At 39.7% G+C, this 22,370-nt stretch overlaps 1 protein-coding gene across 1 annotated transcript in view; it reads right to left on the bottom strand.

The window, feature by feature from the left end:
- LOC139708584 (ligand of Numb protein X 2-like) overlaps window positions 1-21,555 on the bottom strand; it is a 29,629-nt gene extending 8,074 nt beyond the window's left edge. Inside the window, exons 1-5 of the mRNA XM_071620521.1 lie at window positions 21,257-21,555; window positions 16,130-16,239; window positions 2,614-2,723; window positions 1,949-2,032; window positions 1,381-1,577 (exon numbers count right to left, since the gene is read on the bottom strand). Of these exons, the coding sequence (XP_071476622.1) occupies window positions 1,381-1,577; window positions 1,949-2,032; window positions 2,614-2,723; window positions 16,130-16,239; window positions 21,257-21,555 (800 nt within the window). The remainder of the gene's footprint in view (window positions 1-1,380; window positions 1,578-1,948; window positions 2,033-2,613; window positions 2,724-16,129; window positions 16,240-21,256) is intronic.
- Between the last annotated feature and the right edge of the window lie 815 nt (window positions 21,556-22,370).

Below are 22,370 nucleotides of genomic sequence, written 5' to 3'. Positions count from 1 at the left end.
AAGTTTTTACTAGGGGGGGTCAATTTGACCCCCCCCCCCCCCTTCAGATCTCGGCCACCGATCGCGCGATCGCCGCAACGTTTTGCCTGAACATTGAGCCGGATGTCAACTACTAGATTACATGGTCATACAAAAGAGAAGTTTTGATTTTCTATTTTTAGTAAATTAATTACACAAATTTACGCATGAAATCATATTTTTACCTATAACTCCATTAAAAAGACTGAATGATTGCTAAATTTTTGTGTAAGAGTTCCTCAAGACACATTGAACAATTTTCTTGTAAAAAAATAGCACAATCAAAATCAGTTTCTTTTTTTTATTGTTTTGTTAATTTCTTATGTATTTCATCGTTTTTTGACCTTTGGTTTTCTATTGTTTTTTTGGCCAAAATATTGTTGCAGGCACTTTTTCAAGCTTATCTACATTAAAATTGATTAATTTCAATGGTTAAAAGTTGAAATAATCTAATTTATATCAATTTAACCAAAAAACACAATATGCACTGGATTTGTACATGATATCATGAATTTGAGCTGTTTTCGGGTTGACATGCATACGCAAAACATTACCTAACTTCAGAACGGTGTACCGGACATCGCAAATCTGGTCTCAAAATATGCGGAAGACTTCAAAGAAAAAAGTCATGAAACGACGCGGCAAAATCTTTGCGTGTTGCGGAATCGCGGTGCGATATGTCGAAGGGGGGGTCAAATTGACTCCCCCAGTTAGAATAGGGTTAACAGTGTGATGACTCAGTCTAAAAGCTTGACAAACAGTGCTACAAGGACTTGAGTGTGTAATGATGCTAAAAATGGGGGAAACAAAAGTCAAGTCAAGCATACAAAATGACTGCAGGATATACCATCTCTGCAATTGCATTTAAGAAAAAAAAAATCAACATGCCAGTCAATTATACCAGGATGGTTCCTACCAACAATGCGAACATAGTTTTCTGTGTACCATCACTACTGTCTATTCCAAGCTTAGTCCCACCCATACTGCATTACACCCAGTGGGAAAGCGCTGGACAGCATACAGATAAGAATGCCATTGTGCATCATTGTGACTAGACTCAGATCTCTCAAAGTAATGTTTACCCCATACACGAAGGTGTAAATGACTAGCAACTGTCCAGACCCAAATTTGGATTTGACATATAAACATAAAAGTAGCCATTTTCAAAGTGTTGACATTTTTGCCCATTTCACACAAAATGAAAGTAGGACAAAAAGAAATGCATGCCAATCTATTCGTTTGCTATATTACATATTATGTTACATTTTGATTCTGCAGAATATAAAAAAAAAAATTCATCTTAGCCAATGAGTGCAGTAATGGGAAAACTTAAGTTCTGTAGTACGAGAAATCAGGCCTTACTGTTTGGCTGCGATCTTGATGCCAAGCGGCACGCCGGCGACCTTCGTCAGCGACACCTGGATGACCTTTGTCGTGAAGGCCTTGCCCCGCCCCTCATTCTTCTCGCGATAGATGGTGAGGCAGATGGGTGTCTCTGCCGATGAGAGGGCGTCCCTCGCGATGCTGTGGGGCACGTCACGAAGGTCTCTATTATTTACCTGGGTGATAAAAAGAAAATCAATCAATAATACAATGTACATACTGCAAAACCAGAACATAGGCAGCATGGAACATATGCAAATTACCAATGACATACAATGCCTTGCATTAAAAAAGCAAAGAAAGAAAGAAAGAAACAAACAAACAAACTTCATGTACATTTTACTTTTGCAAATCTTTTAACAGCTCCTTACAAAATTTCATGTACAGGAACATTTACAGTTTTACAGTAATACAAGGTAATCGATATTGAATGATTTACTTTGGAGTATGAAATCTTTTACCCTCCCCCCCCCCCCAAAAAAAATGAATAAATAAATAATAAATAAAATAAATTAAAAGCCTACATTCATTGCCATGGCAACCATACCTGGACGATCTGGTCACCCGGTAGTATCCTCCCATCCTCTGCTATCACTTCACCAGGGATGACCTCTTGGACTACAATTCCAATCTGACGGAGAAAAAGATGTCACAGTTTACAAAACCATAATCACTTTCAAATACTTATTCCAGACAATGTAGTGGCAATTCTACACAGGTATGCTATTGAAGTATCATCCTCTTTTTTCATTATATCTTTAAGTATAAATGTTCTGATGTCTGTACACTATGTTCTATCAGAAAAAAAAAAATGGAATCAAATCACATTTATTCAATACATCTATTACATGCCAAAAATAACAACAACAACCAAACCATGGATTGAAAAAATGTTAACATTCTTCAACTATTATTATGATAAAATGTGCCTCTAGTGCAGTTTCAATCTACGATCATGAAATCTTTTTCACGTTTCCATAGATCTGGATATTGACAGGAGGTTTTTTTCCCCATAAGATACTCCTCTATAATTATCATGCCAACAAATTTCAAAAGTTTTATCTGTAGCTGCCTTGCCCCATGCTCAAGGGTCACCAAAAAACTGGGACACACACAGGGAATTTATAGTGCAATGTAACCCTTTCTTGTGCCCAATAGCTTTCCCCTTTGGTCCACCACCCGAGGGGCGAAGAATTGGGATCAGGGACTCACCAGCGGGGTCTCGTTCCCTCCCACAAAGTAGATGCCCAGGTCCCGCTTGTCCCGCCGGTTGATCTCGATCGACGTCAGCTGGCCGTTTCGGATCGGGGCTCCCGGACCGACTGCAGGTGGTGGAGAAGAGAGAAGAATAAAACAGAAAGAGAAACGAAATGCTTTAGTATTACAAGGATTATCATTTTGGGGGGAATTTCGGCATCTTTGGCTTGTGATACAGTTCATTAGCTCACAACAAAAGTATGTTTTAACAGCTTGCTTCATTCTTCAGTTAACACTTGGAATCCCTTTGTGCATCAAAATGTCTTGTTCAACCACTGTGTCAAAGCATGATGTCTGTGTACGCACATGAAGGAAAAAAGAGAACTGGTTGCAATAGAAAATTACAGGAACAGACTCAACACAGACACAGACATACCAAAGATCAAGACGGAAAATAAAAGGGACATAGAATACATGGGGAGAGCAAAATTATCAGTCGAAAGACAAGTAAACAGAGCGGAAGGAACGGACCAAGAGACAGAAATATCGAGAGATACTGTAGATGGACAAATACAGAGAAAGACAGCATGGGAGATGAAGAGTGATAGAAAACTAGGCAGTAATAATATCAGACAGAAAAAGAGAGTGAGAGAGATATAGATGGAGAGATACAGAGAGAAAGATATGAAGACAGCTGTTTTTTTTTTTTTTAACAGAATGACTGGTAAAAGCGATAGAGATGGAAAGACAAAAACAAAAAACATTAACAAGACGGGAAGGCAGAGAGAGGGGGGGGGAGAGGATGCAGGGAGGGGGGCAGTCAGGGAATATATGATACCCCTATCAAATGTGGTAGCTGTGTACATACCAACTGGGGTGTAACAAAGCTATCATCCCTTTTATACCAGTCAACTGCATCATCCCCCTCCCCCCCTCCCCCCACCACCTTGCCTTCCTCTCCTCCTAGGGGGAGGCTACGTTGGGCGCAACTTCCAAAAAAGGTTTGGGATGTTTGCTCGAAAATCATGCTCGGGCATTTTTAGTGGTGGAGGATGAAGGCATCTTGTGAATCTCTTTGCCAAGTATCTGTGAGTCAGCGTCGGTATGTCAACAGCCTGGGAGGGAGAAAGTGCACGAAACCCAATGTTTGCGCATAGGATTTCCCCCTGTCCTCCAGCGAGCAAGAGTCCCATCCCTTCCCTCCCCCGGAGTGTGGCCACACAGTGCAATCCAATACGTACACCTGTTATCGCACGCACACCTTTAGATATTGGGATGCCACCTTGGGAGTGGCTATTAAAAATGAGTGGACACGGCTGAAGGGCGCGAGGAATGATTTCGGCGGACGGGCGTCATGGGGCGATGTTGGTAGAACTATCAGAATACTGCATCATGGCATCTAGCTATGTACGTGTACTTGTCTGACATATTTTTGCGAATCAGAAACTGTGAGGTAATTTCACAAACGGTTAACTTGCGATTGAGACAACATGGCACCGGGCTGATAAAAACACACGTCTTTTAATACAAGAAACAAAATTAGTACTTCCCCACTCTACAAATAAAATACACTGAATGAGATTCACTACTAACGGGTAGCAATATTTTGGTGTACTGTTCATTTCACAAGTATCACCTCACTCAAGAAATCTGCTATCAAAATATACTACCCACGGCATGAATAAAGCAATCTAGTGAAGAAAACAAACAGTGCATGTATGTGTATTATTTTCAAGACTTCTGCAAGAAATAATGCCACTTGAGGCAGGGATTACAAGTGTAAACTGTACAATGTACAGAAAATTGCCAGCGTATTGTACATTTTTATATTGTAGCAGAGCAGATCTGTGGCTCAGATAACACCATCATGGAAAGAATACTGTAAAACATGATATATTTGCGGCATGAATTTTTCGCGAATTGGAGCCGACAGCCTTTTTCGTGGCATGAAATTTTCGCGAAGTGCCACTGGCGTTCAATGCATATAGTGTAAACAAGGACTTTCGCATGCATTTTAATTTCGCGAATCTTGGCGCTCGCGAAATTCGCGAAATTAAAGTGCACGCGAAAATTCCTTGTTTTACAGTACATGCGAATACCTATAGTGTCTACACACAAACAAAAACAAAATCAAGCAGCCACCTTGTCCTTTGAGATGCACACACAAACACATGTACAATGCACAGTGTATACCAGGTGTAGAGAGCACACCTGACGCACCACAGGGTAGGCAGCACACCTTGGGAACCTGGCTGACTCATCGCCATAGCAACCTGATACCTCGCCACAGGGAAACACTAGGAGGAGATGCTCTTGACAAAGTGCAATTATCAAGGTCATTTGGTCTCCGTAAAACAAGGGAAGCATACTGTGATCTGACACTTAAACAGTATACATGTAGACAATGAGTACCAGAAGTGCAATTCAAGGTCAATTTGATACTGTGGCAGATATTTAAAACCTGGCATGTGGCTCAGCTGGCTCAGTTGGTACAAAAGTGTATCAAAGGGATGGAATAGTTTTGGTTGAGATGGGGATTTGGCTTTCATATTTTGTGTGAGTGTATGAGATCATGAAAAATGTCATGAATTTGAAATATTATAAAGAGCAAACAATCTATAGACATAAATATTCAAAGTCTATTTGATGAAAATTGGTTTTGAAATGGCTGAGATATCCAACAAAAAAAAAAAAAAATGAAACAAAGCCGTGGTCATACTAAAAAGTGGGTCCCACCTTTAATTAAGATAATTTTCAATTTCTCTTCTTGTTCCAATAGATTTCTGTCAGCAGTGGTTTATAAAAGAGTCAAAAATCTTTTCTTCTCCACATACTATAGGACATGAAATTGAGGTTCTGTGTGTGTGTGTGTGGAAAGAGTTAGAAAGAGAGTCACGCTGAAAGTCACGAAAAAAAAAAATGCTTTGGTATCAAAGGCATAAGTTACCATATGCTGATGAAAACGAAACCCCAGCATTAGTGCTTCAAAATAACTAACAAATTTTTTAAGTCACTGTTCCCAAAGGTAAACAGGACCTTTAAAATCAGTGAAACAAGCTCCACAATGTTTCAAGGAATTTGGACAAAAGGGTATTGTTATACTGATACTGTAGACAGTGTTCAACTATCTAAATTGCACATTATGCATGAATTTGCAGAGAAACACTAAAATGACACAATAGCCATCGCAATGCGAATCCTACAGGGAACAAGACAAGGGCTATATCATGCTGTATTTAATACCATGATTAAACACCTGTAATGTATTTCACTCTCAGGCTTCACACACACACACACACAAATATCACACAGTCTATTAATAAATTTTGTGCAGTGCTTGTACACTGTAGTGTGCCTCTCTAGCAAGATGCCCTATGCCCTCACATTATGGATTGAAAGATGGGCACAAAGTCGATTCATCATGCACAAACATATTGTATGTGATAATGCACTCTCAAAGATAAGACTGTGGTAATACAGCAAAGGATGGCATGGACCCAATGCACACATTAATCTTTTCCAGTCTGCTACAAACCTGCAGTGCACAATCTGAATTTTATTAAATTAATCTGAAAACATGCAGTCCATTGCTGCCTACATTTTGTCTCCAGCAATGCACTAAATGGGATGCATCTGTATCTAGGTACACTAATCATTCCACTTCCAGCCAATGTGCTGATCAGCAAACATTAAAACAAGTAGCTCAAAATGAATGGAAGCCAGCCGAACATACTTTGTACATGCACACTATAGGCCTATACTATGAATATCACAAAGGTAATCAAAAGGTTATCAAACACAAAGAGCATTTGACTCCCATTATAATGAAGTCTTTGGGACCTGTGCAGGTTTTTGGTTTTTTTTTTTCTTTTCTTTATTTTTTCAAATGTTGGTATCTACAGCAAAATAGTAAAGTGTATGTACAGCACATGTAGTACAGGTGATTTTTAGGGACTTTGTTTGTTTGGTAATACGACATTTGTTCCTTCGACGATTGCTCCTTTCTTATTTTCTCCAAGGACTTCGGACAAGGGTTTGGGTTTTGATAGGATTTCAGGTACAATTTTGTATACACGCTTGTAGTTTGGTGTGAGGATTAGGATTAGGGTTAAGGTAAGGTTTGTGTATAAAATTTATGTTTGGCTTTTAATATAAAAGCATGCACATGTTTCATGGCAGTAATTGTTGCAGGAGCAAACGTCATGGAACCTGTTTATTTGATCATCAGGGGAAAAAAAAAAAAACAGGTCCATTGGTTTGAATATTTGGATAAATTCACTTGTTTGGCTCATTCTGTTAGAATTTGACCAACAAAAAAAAAAAAAAAAAAAAATGAATTCATCATCATAGGTTCTACCAAGCTGACATACACAGGCAAACACATGTATACATTTTAAACAAACATTGCTTTTCATCATTTTTGACAAATGCATGGCTACATACTGCACGACTTGACATAAAAACTCAGAGAGACAACAGAATCCAACAGCCCCAAATCAGCTTGTTTCAAATTCCATACAATGTACAATTTGTACACACAGCTCTTTTCCATACAGAAAGGCAGAGCATACAGTACCTGGTATTCATGGTTAGTTGATAAATCTGCCATGTTTCACCCGTTAGCTATTCAAACCCAATGTTGTTTGTTTGTTTGTTTGTTTTTTCATCAGCCTTCAGTAATAATTCTGATCTTGACTTCACTGTACTAATAGCTAAATGAGTCCACTCAGGCAGGCATAACAATGGCCTCAGTCCAACAGGAAGGCCATGGTCTCACAATAGGGATTAGGGAGATAAGGTAATCTCCATTCAATGGCAATTAGTTTCCAGACATGAGTACAGATTGGGAGGAAAGCCGGACTCCAGGGGGATGTGGCAATCAGGGAATAAAGCGTGGTAAAGGGTCAATTAATGTCACTGGACTTTGAAGAAGTCAGCAGGGATACAAAGAACACAAAACTGTTAAAAAGTCATGTATGTGTCACCGTGAAACTGATTACCATATATGTATGACACAGTTAAATTCAGTATGATTCATCAACTTTTGCATTAAATGAAAACCTTGATACACTTCACATGCAAGCATTTTCAATTCAATCATGATTTTTAAACTGAATGTGAAGTGATGATAGTCATTGTTAACCCAGCTCCGAACACTTTCCTTGAAGTTAACGCAAAGTCTGCCTTTGCCTTGTTCTGTCTCCTCGGGATAGGCAGCCTACACAGTATATCCTTTATAACAGTCTTATTGTCTTATCAAATGCTTTCAAATCCCAACTATAAACTTCTGAGGTGAGGTCCTTCTGTGAAAGTTCATATAATGTTGGCAGATACAATGTAGCGATATGAAATGCATTGTATTTGAAGAAATATATAAGAACATCCATTCAATGGTAGATCAAGATGCAACATACTATTTCATCCCTGAAACTGAATATGCTTGTACTGTCACTTGTGGAGACCTTTAACCCTATGTAACTAGCTTCCAGAAATTCTAATCCACCACTCTTCATGAGAAATATCGACTGAAGAAAATATATTAAAGGGACTGTACAGTACTGGTTGAGGTAGGGATTCATGTTTTGAACATTCCTAAGTGAGATAATGAAAAGCCTCTTACGAAATATGAAAGACCATGTAATTTAAAGAAGGATTCAACATTTTTTTGATAAAAATTGTTTTTCAAATGGCTGAGATATTATATCCAAAAAAGTGTGAATAATAAAAGGCGACATGCCATAACTTTATTAGGATCTCTTTGTTTCACCTTGTTTTTGGATATCTCAGCCATTTCAAAACCGATTTTCATCGAATAAACTTTTGATACCCCTTAGAACTGCATGCTCTTTGACATTTCATAGAGTGGTTTCTGAATATCTCGCAAGACGTTAAAAGCTAAATCTTCACCTCGACCAGAACTGTACACACCCTTTAAGAGGCTCTCAGCAGTGACTGTGACACTGAGTTTCGAAAATTGCCTCGACGGTGGCAAAAATATAAGAATCTTCAGTGATGATTAAATTAGTCATTCAGACTCCATCGCTGTGTAAGCTTCGATTCCTGGAAGCTTAAACTGTGCAAGAGCTTGAACACGTTTTTAATCAGCTTGTAAATTGGTTCATTTCTCAGAGGCAAAGACAGATCTAGAGCCTTACCACTGTCAAAGATCATGAAGTTAGACTTGAAGTGTGGAGTCTTCTCCTCTGTGAGTAAAGGGGCACCATCAATAATGTTGACTAGGCATTGATGAAACACACTGAATGCAAGCAGTGGATGACATATATATCCACAATATTTTTAGCACGAGATGAAATTTTATGTTCCCGTGACGAGCATGTACAATACACTGTATGTGAGCTCTGCCACCGACATACACATTAAAGGGGGCGATCTATGGGGAACGATGGCTCTCATTAAATATTCAGCACATTTTCCACCGTTACCGGGGGACCCAGCCGTCTCTTGCCGTCGCCTATTCCCGTGCCAAATTATCCGATCAGTTTATCATCAGGGCCTCTTAAACACGGTCCGTGCGTCATCCAACGACCGAAAGAAACTGCCACTTTAAATCCCTGTTAAAGCCTATGCATGGTTTACAAGTCACCACTTGAGAAAAATGATGGCAAAATGCCACTTCACCTCACATAAACACTTTTGAACATCATGCTACGAGAATGTCAACATTCTTGAGTGCAGAACTGCTTTAATTCTTTTGTCATGATGATCTTGCTTGATCACAAGATTTCATGGGAGAAAAACAATATTTCACTTGTCCAAAACCTTAAAATCTCCTTCCTTAAAATATGTACACCCGTTGTACTTTTAACATGAATGACACACAACGGGTGTAAAACTGCTGCTAAGTATTTCATTTTGAAGATGCTACTTCACAAGATACAGTGTAGATATTGTTAGGAACATGAAGTACCTAGATAGATATCAATTATCAACAAAATTTCACTTTTTTATGGAGTGGGGTGGGGGTAATTCAAAGTTCTAAATTTCGAAGTAAACTGCAGCTTCATGAGCAGAAAATAATCTGCAGTACCGGTCCTCAAAAAACATACCATGTAGTGCTTCACCCGACCCTTGTTTTTTCGGTTACAGCTCGTTATTCCGAAGGTTCGTTATTCCGAAGGCTCTTTATTCCTAAGATTTGTTATTCCGAAGGTTCATTGTTCCAAATTTCATTTTCGGATTAACCAATCTTCGGAATAACGAACCTTCGGAATAGCGCCACAAATTTTCGGATTAACGAACCTGTAGGTATAGGGAATTTGCGTGTTACGGATTAACGACCCTTCGGAATAATGAACCTTCGGAATAGCGAACCTTCGGAATAACGAACAGCACCCATTTTTTCAATGTACCCGTATATCATACAGTGCAATGCACACTAATCAGGGGCATGTTTCAAGCCCATTTTAACTTCCTTTATTTTGTCCTGGTCTCATAAACTCTGAAAGCAAACTTGAAGCATCTCTTTCACAAATACTTTGAAATCGCAATCAGCACTGGTGGTGTACCAGGCATTTTCTTACTATATAATGTAAGTTTTGTTCCATTTCTGGGTATGAGTTGGCAGTCAGTCTGAGTGGTGGTACCCATAAGAAACTGCCAAAGTACTTTTGTAACGTACCTGTAATGTATCACCAAAGTCTATTGATCAAGAGTTGCATGTTAAGATTGACAAGCCACTTTGTGACATGTAGCTGTTCACTGGAATGTTGTGGGATGTAATTTGTAAAATTATCAAAAGGCAAGTAGGAGGCTCATAAAACAGTGAGAAAACACCCTGTACACATGTCTCAAGGGCTTTTTACACTTGTAAATTTTTGCTTAGTCCCGTACCAACGGACCACGGTGGGGCTAAGAGGGGGCCTTAGCCCCACCGTTGGTACGGGACTATCCTTAGCCCACTTTCTGTTTACACTCGTTTTTGCCAAAGTGGGCTAGCCCCACCGATAGTCCGGTACTATCTGGCCCTGCAATATAGCAGGGTTAGCACCGCAATAGCGGTGCCAAGCAAGTGAGTGTAAACAGAACGAAAAAATAATCCGGGGCTAAGCGACAGAGACGAAGTCCAACCCCCACTGACCAATCAGAAACGAGGTAATCAAGTGCTGCCGGTGCGTGCGTGTACGTGTACAGTGCACAGCGTAATCATGAATATTCATGTGGTTTGGAAAGTCCGGGGCTAAGAAATACGAGTGTAAAAAGGTCAGTTTTCTCCTTAGCCCCGGACAAGAGATAGTACGGGACTAATTGGCCAGTGTAAAAAGCTGAAAAAATGGGTACAGGACTAACGATAGTCCTGGGTCAGAGAAAGTCCGGGGTTAAGAAACACAAGTGTAAAAAGGGCTTGAGACTCATAAAAATGACATACATCATATCAAACTACAGAGCTACTTGACTCGACTGTTGAGAGTAAAACGGTGCAACGACTACATTGTAGATTCTCCTACAAAACAAACACCAACTGCCAAAACAAATCAAGGGCTTATGTTGTTCTGCTCGTTTAGTTTGAAGACTGCGCAGACACTTTCTCATTAAGGTGGATTATAGTTTCCCGTTAAACATTAAAGTTTCGTTCTTTATAATGGGCGTGGGGAGAATATGGAGAGTTAGATGCACAAAAGATCAAATGTCCGCGAAACGATAACGACAGCGAAATGACAGCAATAGGAACTCATTCACCCTGAGTTGCCTCAACCAGTATAAGGACATCTCTTCCCACTACCGGCCCTGTTATTATCATTATCACACAACACCATGCATCAAGTAGTATCCTCAGATGGGTTTTGACGGCGATGGCAATTTGACGATGTTAGGAAAATAAAGGGAAAACATGTGACTGAATACCTGGTAAGCATTCAGCCCTACCAGCCTCCTTGGGCAAGGCGACAAGTCTCCATTAAAGTTTATTAAAGGCATAATTTACCATTTGCAGATGAAACAAAAACCCAGCAATGGGTATTAGTGCTTCAAAATAGTTCTAAAATGTGAGTTAGGGATAGAAACAGCCAATGTAAAGATTTGAACAGCTACAATCAATGTTAAGAATTGTAAAATACAAAATGTGAACAATATAATACTGTAACTAAACAGTCTACAGTTATGGTTTATTGAAAAAAAAAAGGGATACTTCCTTATATTTTACACATAGGTTTATAAATTGAAAAAATTGTGGCGGTAGGATGTTTTGTGATACAACTGACCTACTTGTACATGTACGCATCAAAAGTACCAATCTTGAACTTTCAACAACAACAAAAATCACAGTCGACTCAAGTGCTCCCAAAGGTAAACAGGACCTTTAAAAGGAACATGAAAGTCACAATATACAGAGCTACCAAGTCTCACGCATTCTACGTGAGACTCAAGCATTTAGGGCCTGTCTCACGATCTCACGCAGGGCACCCATTTTTCTCACGCATCGGGTGAAGTCTGCAATTTGTGCCAAAAATAAGGAGTATAGATCAAAGGATTCAAGTGATAGTTGCAATTGAAGGTATATTTTCCTTTTGTCTTTCAAAATTAGTAAAAAATAGTCACTTAAGTATGCACCAGATCGCATCATTAAGAGCTAATAATTCAAAAAAGCTCCCTACCATGGGAGGGATGACACCCTCCTCGTACGCGAGCGCCGAAACGCCGAGTCATGAAAATCTCACTCATAAAAGTTTTTTGAACTTGGCATCTCTGAATATATGCTATATTAAATGGTAGATAACGAATAATTTAACAGAAAAAGACTGCTGTTCATTTTTAGCATTAAACTTTTTTACTCAAGTGGTTGGAATGCTGAAACCGTTGTCAACCACATCATTACTCTGTTGATACCAGGTACAATGTATGAAGGAAAGGATTTTACGTTTTACTTCAAATCATTTCCCTCTCATCAAGCATTTACCTTGCTTTATTAATTCCAACTGTAAACATTCTGGTTCTCTGACTCTCACGGTACAGTTCTTTGTCAGCCTCTTGAGCTACAATGTATGTGTACTACAGTGTACAATGTATAACATGTTAAAGGGATCATAATAATGATAATGATAATGAATAACATTTATATAGCGCTTAATACTGATGTTTCTAAGCGCATTGATCCGGAAAAAAAAAAGAAGTATGACATTAAAATAAAATACAGCATTATGTAAATATACAAATTATGATATAACATGCAACAGCAAAACAACATAATTAAAGTTGAGTAAACAGATAAGTTTCAACGATGACTTGAACTTATCAACGTTATCAGCATTACGAATATGGAGAGGAAGTTTATTCCAGAGAGACGGGGAAATAACAGAAAAAGCCCTATCACCATAGCGGGTGCAGGTGCGGGGACCATGTGATAGTTGGAGAGTGGAGGAAGAACGAAGAGAACGGGTTGAAGTAGAGGAGCGGAAAGAAATTAAGTCTTTGAGGTAAGATGGAGCAAGATTATTACATATCTTGTAAACGATAAGGAGGATTTTGAAGGTGATACGTTGATGTATGGGGAGCCAGTGGAGGGATTGGAGAACAGGAGTAATGTGGTCAGATCTTTTTGTAAGGGTTACAAGCCTAGCAGCTGTGTTTTGAATTCTTTGAAGTGGTGCAATACTAGAAGCAGGGAGACCAACAAGAAGGGAATTGCAGTAGTCAAGGTGGGAAGAAACAAATGCGTGGATGAGACGTTCAGTGGAAGACTGATCCAATAACTTACGGATTTTACCAATTTTACAGATACCCCAAGCAGCAGAACGACATGAGTTCTTAATGTGTTGTTGAAAATTCAAGTGCTTATCTACAATAACAATCATATACAATATACAATGTAGTTTTGGTTGAGACCTAATTTCAGGTTTCTAACATTTTTGGTGAGATAATGAGAAACCTCTCATGAAATATGAAAGAGCATGTAATTCCATGAAGGATTCCAACGTTTATTTGATGAAAATTGGTTTTGAAGGGGCTGAGATATCCAAAACAGAGCGATTCTCATAAATTGTGGGACCCACACTTTATTACGATCGCTTTGTTTTACTTTGTTTTTGGATGTTTCAGTCATTCCAAACCCGATTTTCATCAAATAAACTTTGAATTCCTCTTAAAATGGTATGCTCTGTACCATAGTGTATGTGTTTTCTTGGTATCTTGCAAAAAGTTAAAAGCCCAATTCTTGTCTCCACCAATACTGTACCATCCCTCTAAATACAACTTTCTACTTTGCCTGTATTTTGAAGCTCTCTATTGCAGACTCTCTCTATTGTTTGCTTTTGCATTTTTGTTTGTTCTTTTTTGTGTGTTTTTTTTTTCTTTTGTTTTTTTTTGTATTGATTTGTTTTGTTTTGCTTTTTGTATTGATTTGTTTTGTTTTGTTGTGTTTTTTTTTTTGAGAGCAGAAAACCTGCTCATGGGAGAGTGAACCACCAGCAACAAAATCAGCCACACTGGTGTTGAGCGCCTCTCCATTCTCTTCAAAGCAACAGATTTATTTGCAAAATATTGAGCTTCTATGGATGAGTTCTGTCTACAGGTGCTCAAATATTAAAGTCTAGTGGGAAAGTTTAAATATAGTACGGTATACCGGTACATCAAACCATGGAAGCTGTGCTACACCTGCTTTTTTACATCACACGGAGTTCCCAATTTGTCTCTAAACTGTCACAATTTAAAACTTTGTCCATTTTTTTTTCAGATATTTTCACTATTACATTTACCTTTCTGAACTTTCTGCTTTCATAAAAAAAAAGAAATCACTATTGTTATCAAGAAGGAATTTCTATTGAATGCAATTCAATTTTACTTGCCCAGCAGTAACTTACAATGGTAGCCCTGCTGGCTGATAGGCAAGTGAGTTTGTACGATAGCATCCTCCCTTGATAGCTAACCTGTGACTCTCAGTGTACCAACAAGCATCTTTCCACAAGTACAGCATACAGTATGGAATGTGTGTCTCCTATTCATTACTGCACAACATCCTCGTGAACATTGATTACCAAACACTGTCCGAAGGTAAACAAACAGTACGACCACCACTCAACATTTTCCCCCTTTTTTTATATCACACATATATTGATGTCCCCCAATCAAGGCCTTCTTATATTGATTTGCTTTTTTCAAAGACTAGACACCGCCATTTCTCGCTGGTGCGGCTATACAAATGTACAACAATGCACACGATTCACAGAATATACACACACTGCACATGTTGTATGAGACCATCAAATGAATGTTCCACATGCATTTATAATGCATTCATGGTACACAGATTTTGCCCTGAGATCTGATTAATTATTAAATGCATGACTGGAATGCCATCGTTGTAATCTCTGAATAAACAACAAATTGATTACACGAGCTGCCCCGACGACACCGGAGGCTCTGAGAAAGGGTGAGGGGGTGCTTCAGTTTTGCTATCATTAAAAATACAGAAAAACAAAACAGAAAAACAAAACAAAAAATAACAGCGATGAAACTACATCAACAGTCAGACTACAAATGTGTTGCACGTTATGCTCAGGACTGGCAACATAATACCACTTCTATACCTTATGGCTATTATAAACTCGTATCAAATTCAAGGGGCCAATCCAGGAATTCTGTGGGGGGGGGGGGGGGGGGGGGGGGTGCGCAATCAATATTTCTGGTGCCACTTCCGGGTGTCATTTCGTTATCTTTCTATTTATTTCTTTTGTTTTTAACAAAAGAAATAATGCCACTGAATTCATCAAGTGAGATTGAAGACATTATGAAGCTTGAATTTCTTTTACCTTTTCCTGTGAATGCAATTTATCATTTTAAGTGCATACCAGGTACATAGGAGATAAAATCAAAAGCATTAACACACTTCCTACATAGTAAATAGAGGCATGACATTAAACAAATCATCCCAGCTGTATGATAAATCCTGTACAGGTTTTAACCTGTTGAGGATGGACTCATTTTGCTAAAGCACGTATTTTTCATAGACACCTGCCCGAGTATCGGTCTTCAACGGCTTAAAGGCAGACGATCGTCATCCCTAATGGTACGTAAACTCCAAACGACCGAAGTTTGTGCATGTAATTGCGCAATGCCAGACTCGGTGCTATATCCATAAACGTGTGGGACAATGCTGCCACTGAGACACGTGTGTGTATGTGCGTGAGTGTGTACGCATCATACACAAACATTGTGACCACGAGCTGCGGTGACTGGAGGAGAGAGGCCAGACGACGCGTGGCTCTTTTGGCCTCTCTCCATGCTCATGCGCACTGAGAGTGTGCGTCCATTCGGAAGCTCTCGAGGCTCGCTCGGACAGCCATTTTGGGTCAGGAGCTTTGTAGCACAGAACTCTTGTAGTCTAGAGTGTTGTTCGCTGACCCATTGAGCCACCGCTATTCTCATTCGGGGTCACTACATTTGATACAGAATGGGGGAGGCAGCGTGTTGCTTTCGTCTCCGTGCCGCACAAACCACTTGCCACGATTGTATGCCTTTAACGTACAACTGTAGCTCACCATGTGACCCATACATACAATGTAGAATTTCTCTCCCTTACCTATTCGGCCTGGACACCTGTTGGCTAAGTGGGGCTCCAGCTCACTGCGTGGCACCTTGGCAGTACAGAAATCTGTGTTGGGGCACATTACAATCAGTCTGTCCAGCATCCTAGGGGTTAAATAATCACACACATGATAGTGATTAGTATCACAATACACGTCTCATAAAAACACACAAACAAGTTCTGGTACCGGTACTTAAAAGCCCAGTGCCAGAGCATTTGTTTCAACACTTCACAACTACAGGTCAAAGGAGGGATCTAATGGACATAAAAAAGGAGTGTACAATGTGTGTAGGGTGTTGTGGTATCTTTACTGCATACGATACATAGAATACAGGGTGTACAGGAATATTAATACTTTGTACAGATTGTACAATGTACAATGTACACATTTGTAGACCTATTTTGTACAGACTTTATACGTACAGTGTGTACCGTATACAATGTACGGTAGGTACAATACAGGGACACAGAACATGTACTACACTGTATGAACACCTCAAAATGACAACAGGTCCACAACTTGAAATTCTTACAATTTGTGCTTGGAAGAAGAAACTACAGTGTACATTCATATTGAATTCAATTATAAGCCATTATTGCCAGATGTGTATGACCTGTAAAACTGTAGAGCATGCAGACCTACATGTACATACAGTGTACATATCGTACATAATATGCACACATTTTACCCTGTGTACACGTACAGCACACAACACTGGGAGGCAACTTTGTTTCACACCAGAAGAAAAGAAAAGAAAAGAAAAGAAAGTGTAATCCCCACGACACCTCATACTCATCGAAGTTCACTTTATACAAATTGCACAAAAAAATAACATACCGCTGGGACAGTACAGGTCTGCTTCCTGTGTAATCTGCCAAACATGACACCTTGTCTGCCCTTAGTGAGCAGGTACACGTTAGTGTACACTTGTACAGTATGTACCAGTAGTGGGTTAAAAAAAGTTCAAGCATGTCGAATCTTCTTTTATCATACATTTGTTTGAATTATTATTAAATGAATAATATCATACAAGACATTACATAACAAAGTGAACAAGGACGGTCACCACCACACCACCGTTACCCAGTACATTTCATAGTCAGTGCACATTATGCACTCATTTTAAAACACAACAACGAAGTTTCACCCTGCACGGAGTGCGGCCAGCGAATCATCTCCGGCAAGATTAATTTCCACTGCACGATCAACGCAATAACAGAAAGAAAGGAAGCTAGAGAAAGGGAGAGGGAATTGGCCTAATTGATGACCCTTCCATGTTTATCTTCCTCATAAAAACCTTGAAGTGAGGGGGAATTAAAGCTGGGGAAAATGAGATTCCGGGAAAGCAACTGGAGATTGCGAGGAGAGGTTGGATGGTGGAAGGTAGTGTAGGTAAGATGGGGGTGGGGGAGACGCGGAGGAAGGTAAGGGATCGAGATGGAGGGAAGACAATATCATCGGCACGTCTGCCGAGCGCTCTGCTCCGTCTCATGCATGATTCACGTTTAGCCTCCGGGCGTTGGAGTCGCGGGGACCAAAGGATGAGAACGCCAGACAATGGACAATACCCGGATGAGTCCATTGACATAACGATGGCGGTATCGGTTACTTGCTGGCGAGCATCTGTTAGCGCGTCTGCTACTTTAAGCTGGTTACCCCCGTTTATTAATTTGGGATGAATCATACGATACCAGGAGAAAGGCGAGGGATTCCCTACGGGAGGGCAATCCTCTAGAATGACCGTCTTACATACTGAAAACTGTGACGGGTTCAAATGAAACATTATCATAAAGGGGGTGCTGTCCTTTCATTTAAAGAGCCATATCAGAGACTTCAGAAGAATCAATCAACTTGGGGGTTAATGATAGCATGCTTAATCCCTTGAATACTAGTCTCCACTATACTCGAGCAGATGTCTATGGGGAATGCCTGTTGTAGCAGAATCAGCCTGTCATCAACAGATTAAACCCAACATAGATTAAGTATCTGGGAAGTTTAAATTTATGCAAAAATGTAATTAAGGGGGTTGATACTGACTAGATCAAAATCATTGTCATGAATCTTTAGTCATTTACTCGCAATCATAAACATTATACTAAAACCAGAAACATTTGCTTTATAACATTTTTGCAAATTGGAGTTGATGGCCTGATTTCGCAGTATTTCATTAATTGACACTGCCATTCTATGAACACATGTAGCGTAGACAAGAACATTTGTGTGCATTTTGATTGAGTTGTGAATCTTACTGTGTACAACATTGTAGCTCAATATTTTGCGAATTTCACAGAATTATTAAAACAAAAACCCTAAAATTTGTGTTTTACAGTGATGGAATATTTATAAACCAGGTCAACACTTTTGAGTACATGATACAGTATGCAATCGGGATGCTCTCCTCCACCCACAGAAAACTACATTGTACAGTACCCTGTGTGTCTGTACTCAAAATGATAAAATGTTTTGTATTATTTGTTGTTGTTTTTTTCCGGTCTAAAAACGTACACAGTATACATTACACTGTGTACCGGTATTGTATGCCCAGCCAAACTTTTTTCACTTTGTTAATAGCAACCATAAACCCATTACAACATTACCGGTACTGTACATTCAATTTGTACACTCGGGCATACAGTCTGTAGTAATGTACAATGTATAATGCTCAGCAATAACTGGGAAGGCCATCGATGGGGACACAATAGGGATCTGGTATTAAATGTCTATTCATTGACAAAAGGTTTCAAGACATGTGTGCTAATCAGTGAAGAAAGCAGGTCCGCCATGAGTACCAAACACTGAACAAAAGCATGGAAAGGGTTAGAGGTCCAAAAGCTATTACAGCACAAGTATGAACACATGTGCATCAATGCATTTTTAGAGGCCAAACTGTCACAGATTTACGCAAGAAAGTCAATCAAATACGTACAGGTGAACAGTTTACTGTGTACGCCTGTGGAAATAGCTATTTTGTAGCTGGACTCAAATTTAGGCCTCCTAGAATAAATGATTGAAATTTGGTGCTATCGATACAAGTTGTACATTGATGCACCAGTGTACAACTGACATAGTGCCACCGTCACTTACTACAGTGTAGTATGTCATGGGGTAGGCCTACACTGTATAGCAAACAAATTCTTTCCAAATCCAACATTTGAACAGATGCCTAAAATGAAACATTGCACGAAAGATAACAAAATAATGATGTACCATGTTTAATTAGCAAGACACAATATTATTTGTTGATAATCAAACTCCATCACTGTAAGAAATTAGACTTTGTGATCAGTAAAATATATAATTTAAGCCTTTAATAACTGTGTACTTTCAACAACATGCATCTAATTTCTGAACCCCCTTTCAATGGCTAACAAGATGCATCTTTTAACTGATCAATATCAATCATGCACCCCACACAATTTCGATGCTATGACAATATATACAAACTCTGCATTGTATTTGTAATACAGCACGGCCTGTGTACAGACCTTGTAAGCATGCACTACAACATGTGCAGAAAGGAGATTTAGGCTATTGGATGCAAATTGCTATCTCAAACTTACAATCTGTTGGTACATACAGTATTGCGAGTATGAGTCAGTCCAAGGTTTACAAAATCTTGGTCACACTTGGACTTTAGTTCTACTACCATGATACGATTTATCTTCTTCTTTTTCTTCTTTTTTTTCTTCTTAAACGATTCCAGCATCAACAACAGAAAAACACCAACTATAAAGTACAAAGTGCACTCAGGGTTTCAATCCAATGGAAGAGACACAGCACAGGTCATGTACACTGTACATTGTATGCACAACATGATGACTGGTGGGGGAGGGAACATACCGAATGTTCCACCCGAAGGGTTTGAAATGCTACATGTACATGTATGTATTGAGGGACTTATAGCCTCCCAAAATGACATTTCAAACCCTGAGGGTGGAACGTTTGGTACATGTTCCCGCCAATAAAAGTCACCATCTGTTATATTTTATGGGTTTTATAGTCAAATTTGCTTTCACATTGTATGGAATAGGCAAAATTATTCTACGATTGCGTTAAAATATATGACTGTTCAATCGTTTGGTATCGTTTGTCATTTGCTATAATTGTACACGAAAAATGTTTTCCCATCATGGGAGAACATTACAATATGTTCTACCCATGGGCGAACATATTCACCAATTTGCCTCCATCACGTGACTGTGTTTAGCCAATCACTAACCGGTATTTGACAAGCCCATTTAAGTGTACAACTACGTACATGTACACTGTAATGAACTACCTTTTTTTTCTTTTTCTTTTTTTATTAAACTCAGGTTGGAAAACAGACAAAATGTTTGAATAGTATAAATCATACCATATTTGGCCAAGAGTTCTCCTCCCTTCCTTCCCCCCCCCCCCACCCCACCTCCAGCTCCCTCTTTCTCACTCTCCAGCCAATCCAAACTGACAGTGTGTAGTGGATTTGATGAAAAACCTCTTGCAGCAGCTAATTAGCAGCCTTTAACTTGACTACCTGTACTTGTCATTAATCTCGTGAGAGACACTTAACATCAAGAGCACTTGTAGCTCTCTGCCCACTCTAGCTGAGAGTGGCAATGATAAATTCTTGACTGCATACGGTCGGTGACGAAGCATTGGTTTGGGACCATGGAAAGGGATGAGCACCCACTAATCACTATAAAAACGCCGGCCCAACGCCTAATTTGTAGAACGACTGACAGGTAACATACATCACTTGTATACATTGTACAGCGACATGGATACAAAAATTTGTACACGGATCTATATACAATTTATGCTTATGTACCGTACTTATTATAGAAGATGGTTCATTGCACAAGTTTGTAAATAACTCTTACGTGGAACAGATGTCTTTTAAGTATAATTGAGGGCGATTGAATGGAAGTTGAAAGAAGAGAGAATCCAGAAGTGAAATAAACACTTTAACTGTATTAAAACTGAAGTGTTCAACAGAAAACAAAACAGTTGATAATACAGTGTATTCTTTCCTCCTTGTCAAATAGTCCATTGCGTAACCTTTAACTAGCCCATTTGGAAAGACGGTGTGATCTAAAAGTTTCTTACCTGCTTTATAAATTAAGATATTTTGCTAAACTCACCTCCGCACTATCAAGCTCGATGACCGGCAGTCCTGGCTGGTCAGGGGCCGGCGGTCAATGGGGCAGAACTTGTGCAGGTGCAGGACACTGCGCAAGCAGCGCATGCAGAACGTGTGGCCGCACATTGTGTCCATGGGATTGACCAGCGGCTGCAGACAGACATTGCATGCCAGCTCTTCGTCCACAACGTCGCAGTACTCGTACACATGGTTGTCATGGAGATGGTGGCGCTGCCCACACGTGCGGCACAGGATGATGGGGTTGCGCACTGCTGGCGATGGGGCCGGCTCCATCGCCATTACAATTCACACACACAGACACACAAACTCTTACAGAAATATTCAACTTCGTATACAACATCCAAAGCCGCTGATGTTGCAGACTATGTCACATAACACCAGTGCCTCAACAATGGTTGGTGTTAGGCAACTCTGTCCATTATAACAATAGCTCGAAGTTCACAAATGTTAATTTCCAAACATTAAACAACGGTTATTCCTAGTAGGTCCATTTTCCAGCACATGTGTATAATCCACTGGTGTGTTCCCTTCATTCTATGCGACCATTAATTCCCAGCGTTTCACTTTGCTGAGCTATCCTTGCACAAAGCCCATATAAAAGTTAACTAACATGGTATATGTCATGGCACATATTTTCTCATGTCCTGATTTAGTTTGTTTTTTCCCTGAAAACCTCTATGCTTTTTTTTTTCACAATTTCTCTTTGTAGGTACTTCAAGACAAAATAAAATGCAGTCTGACATTTAAATTTTGTGCTTGGCACGTTTTCTCTCTCCTATCCACAAGCATCCTCATTCCTCATCTGCAAGAACAAATTTCCTCTCACGGGTAGATTTCCGAGAAAGAGCCGACGTGAGGATCGGGTTCACATGGCCGAAGAGAGTGCTGCCATAACGTATGCATGGCTCAATTTTCCACGTACGTTGTCGCTCACGATCCCCCGAGACACTTTCGCCTTTCTCACACGTACGCCCCCTCAAAAGAAAAATGAACAATGTGTTTCGCGTGCCTGGTGATCTCTTCCTCAAGCACTGCTGCCACGCTGCCCTCAAGCTGAACCAGCTGGATCCTCCCTTCGACCGACCTCACCGCGA

This window comes from Diadema antillarum, unplaced genomic scaffold, assembly GCF_040938485.1.
Source record: "Diadema antillarum isolate AM-2024a unplaced genomic scaffold, OU_Dant_1.0 seq00001350_RagTag, whole genome shotgun sequence".
Lineage (NCBI taxonomy): Eukaryota > Metazoa > Echinodermata > Echinoidea > Diadematoida > Diadematidae > Diadema > Diadema antillarum.
This window is presented reverse-complemented; position numbering and strand designations above follow the sequence as displayed.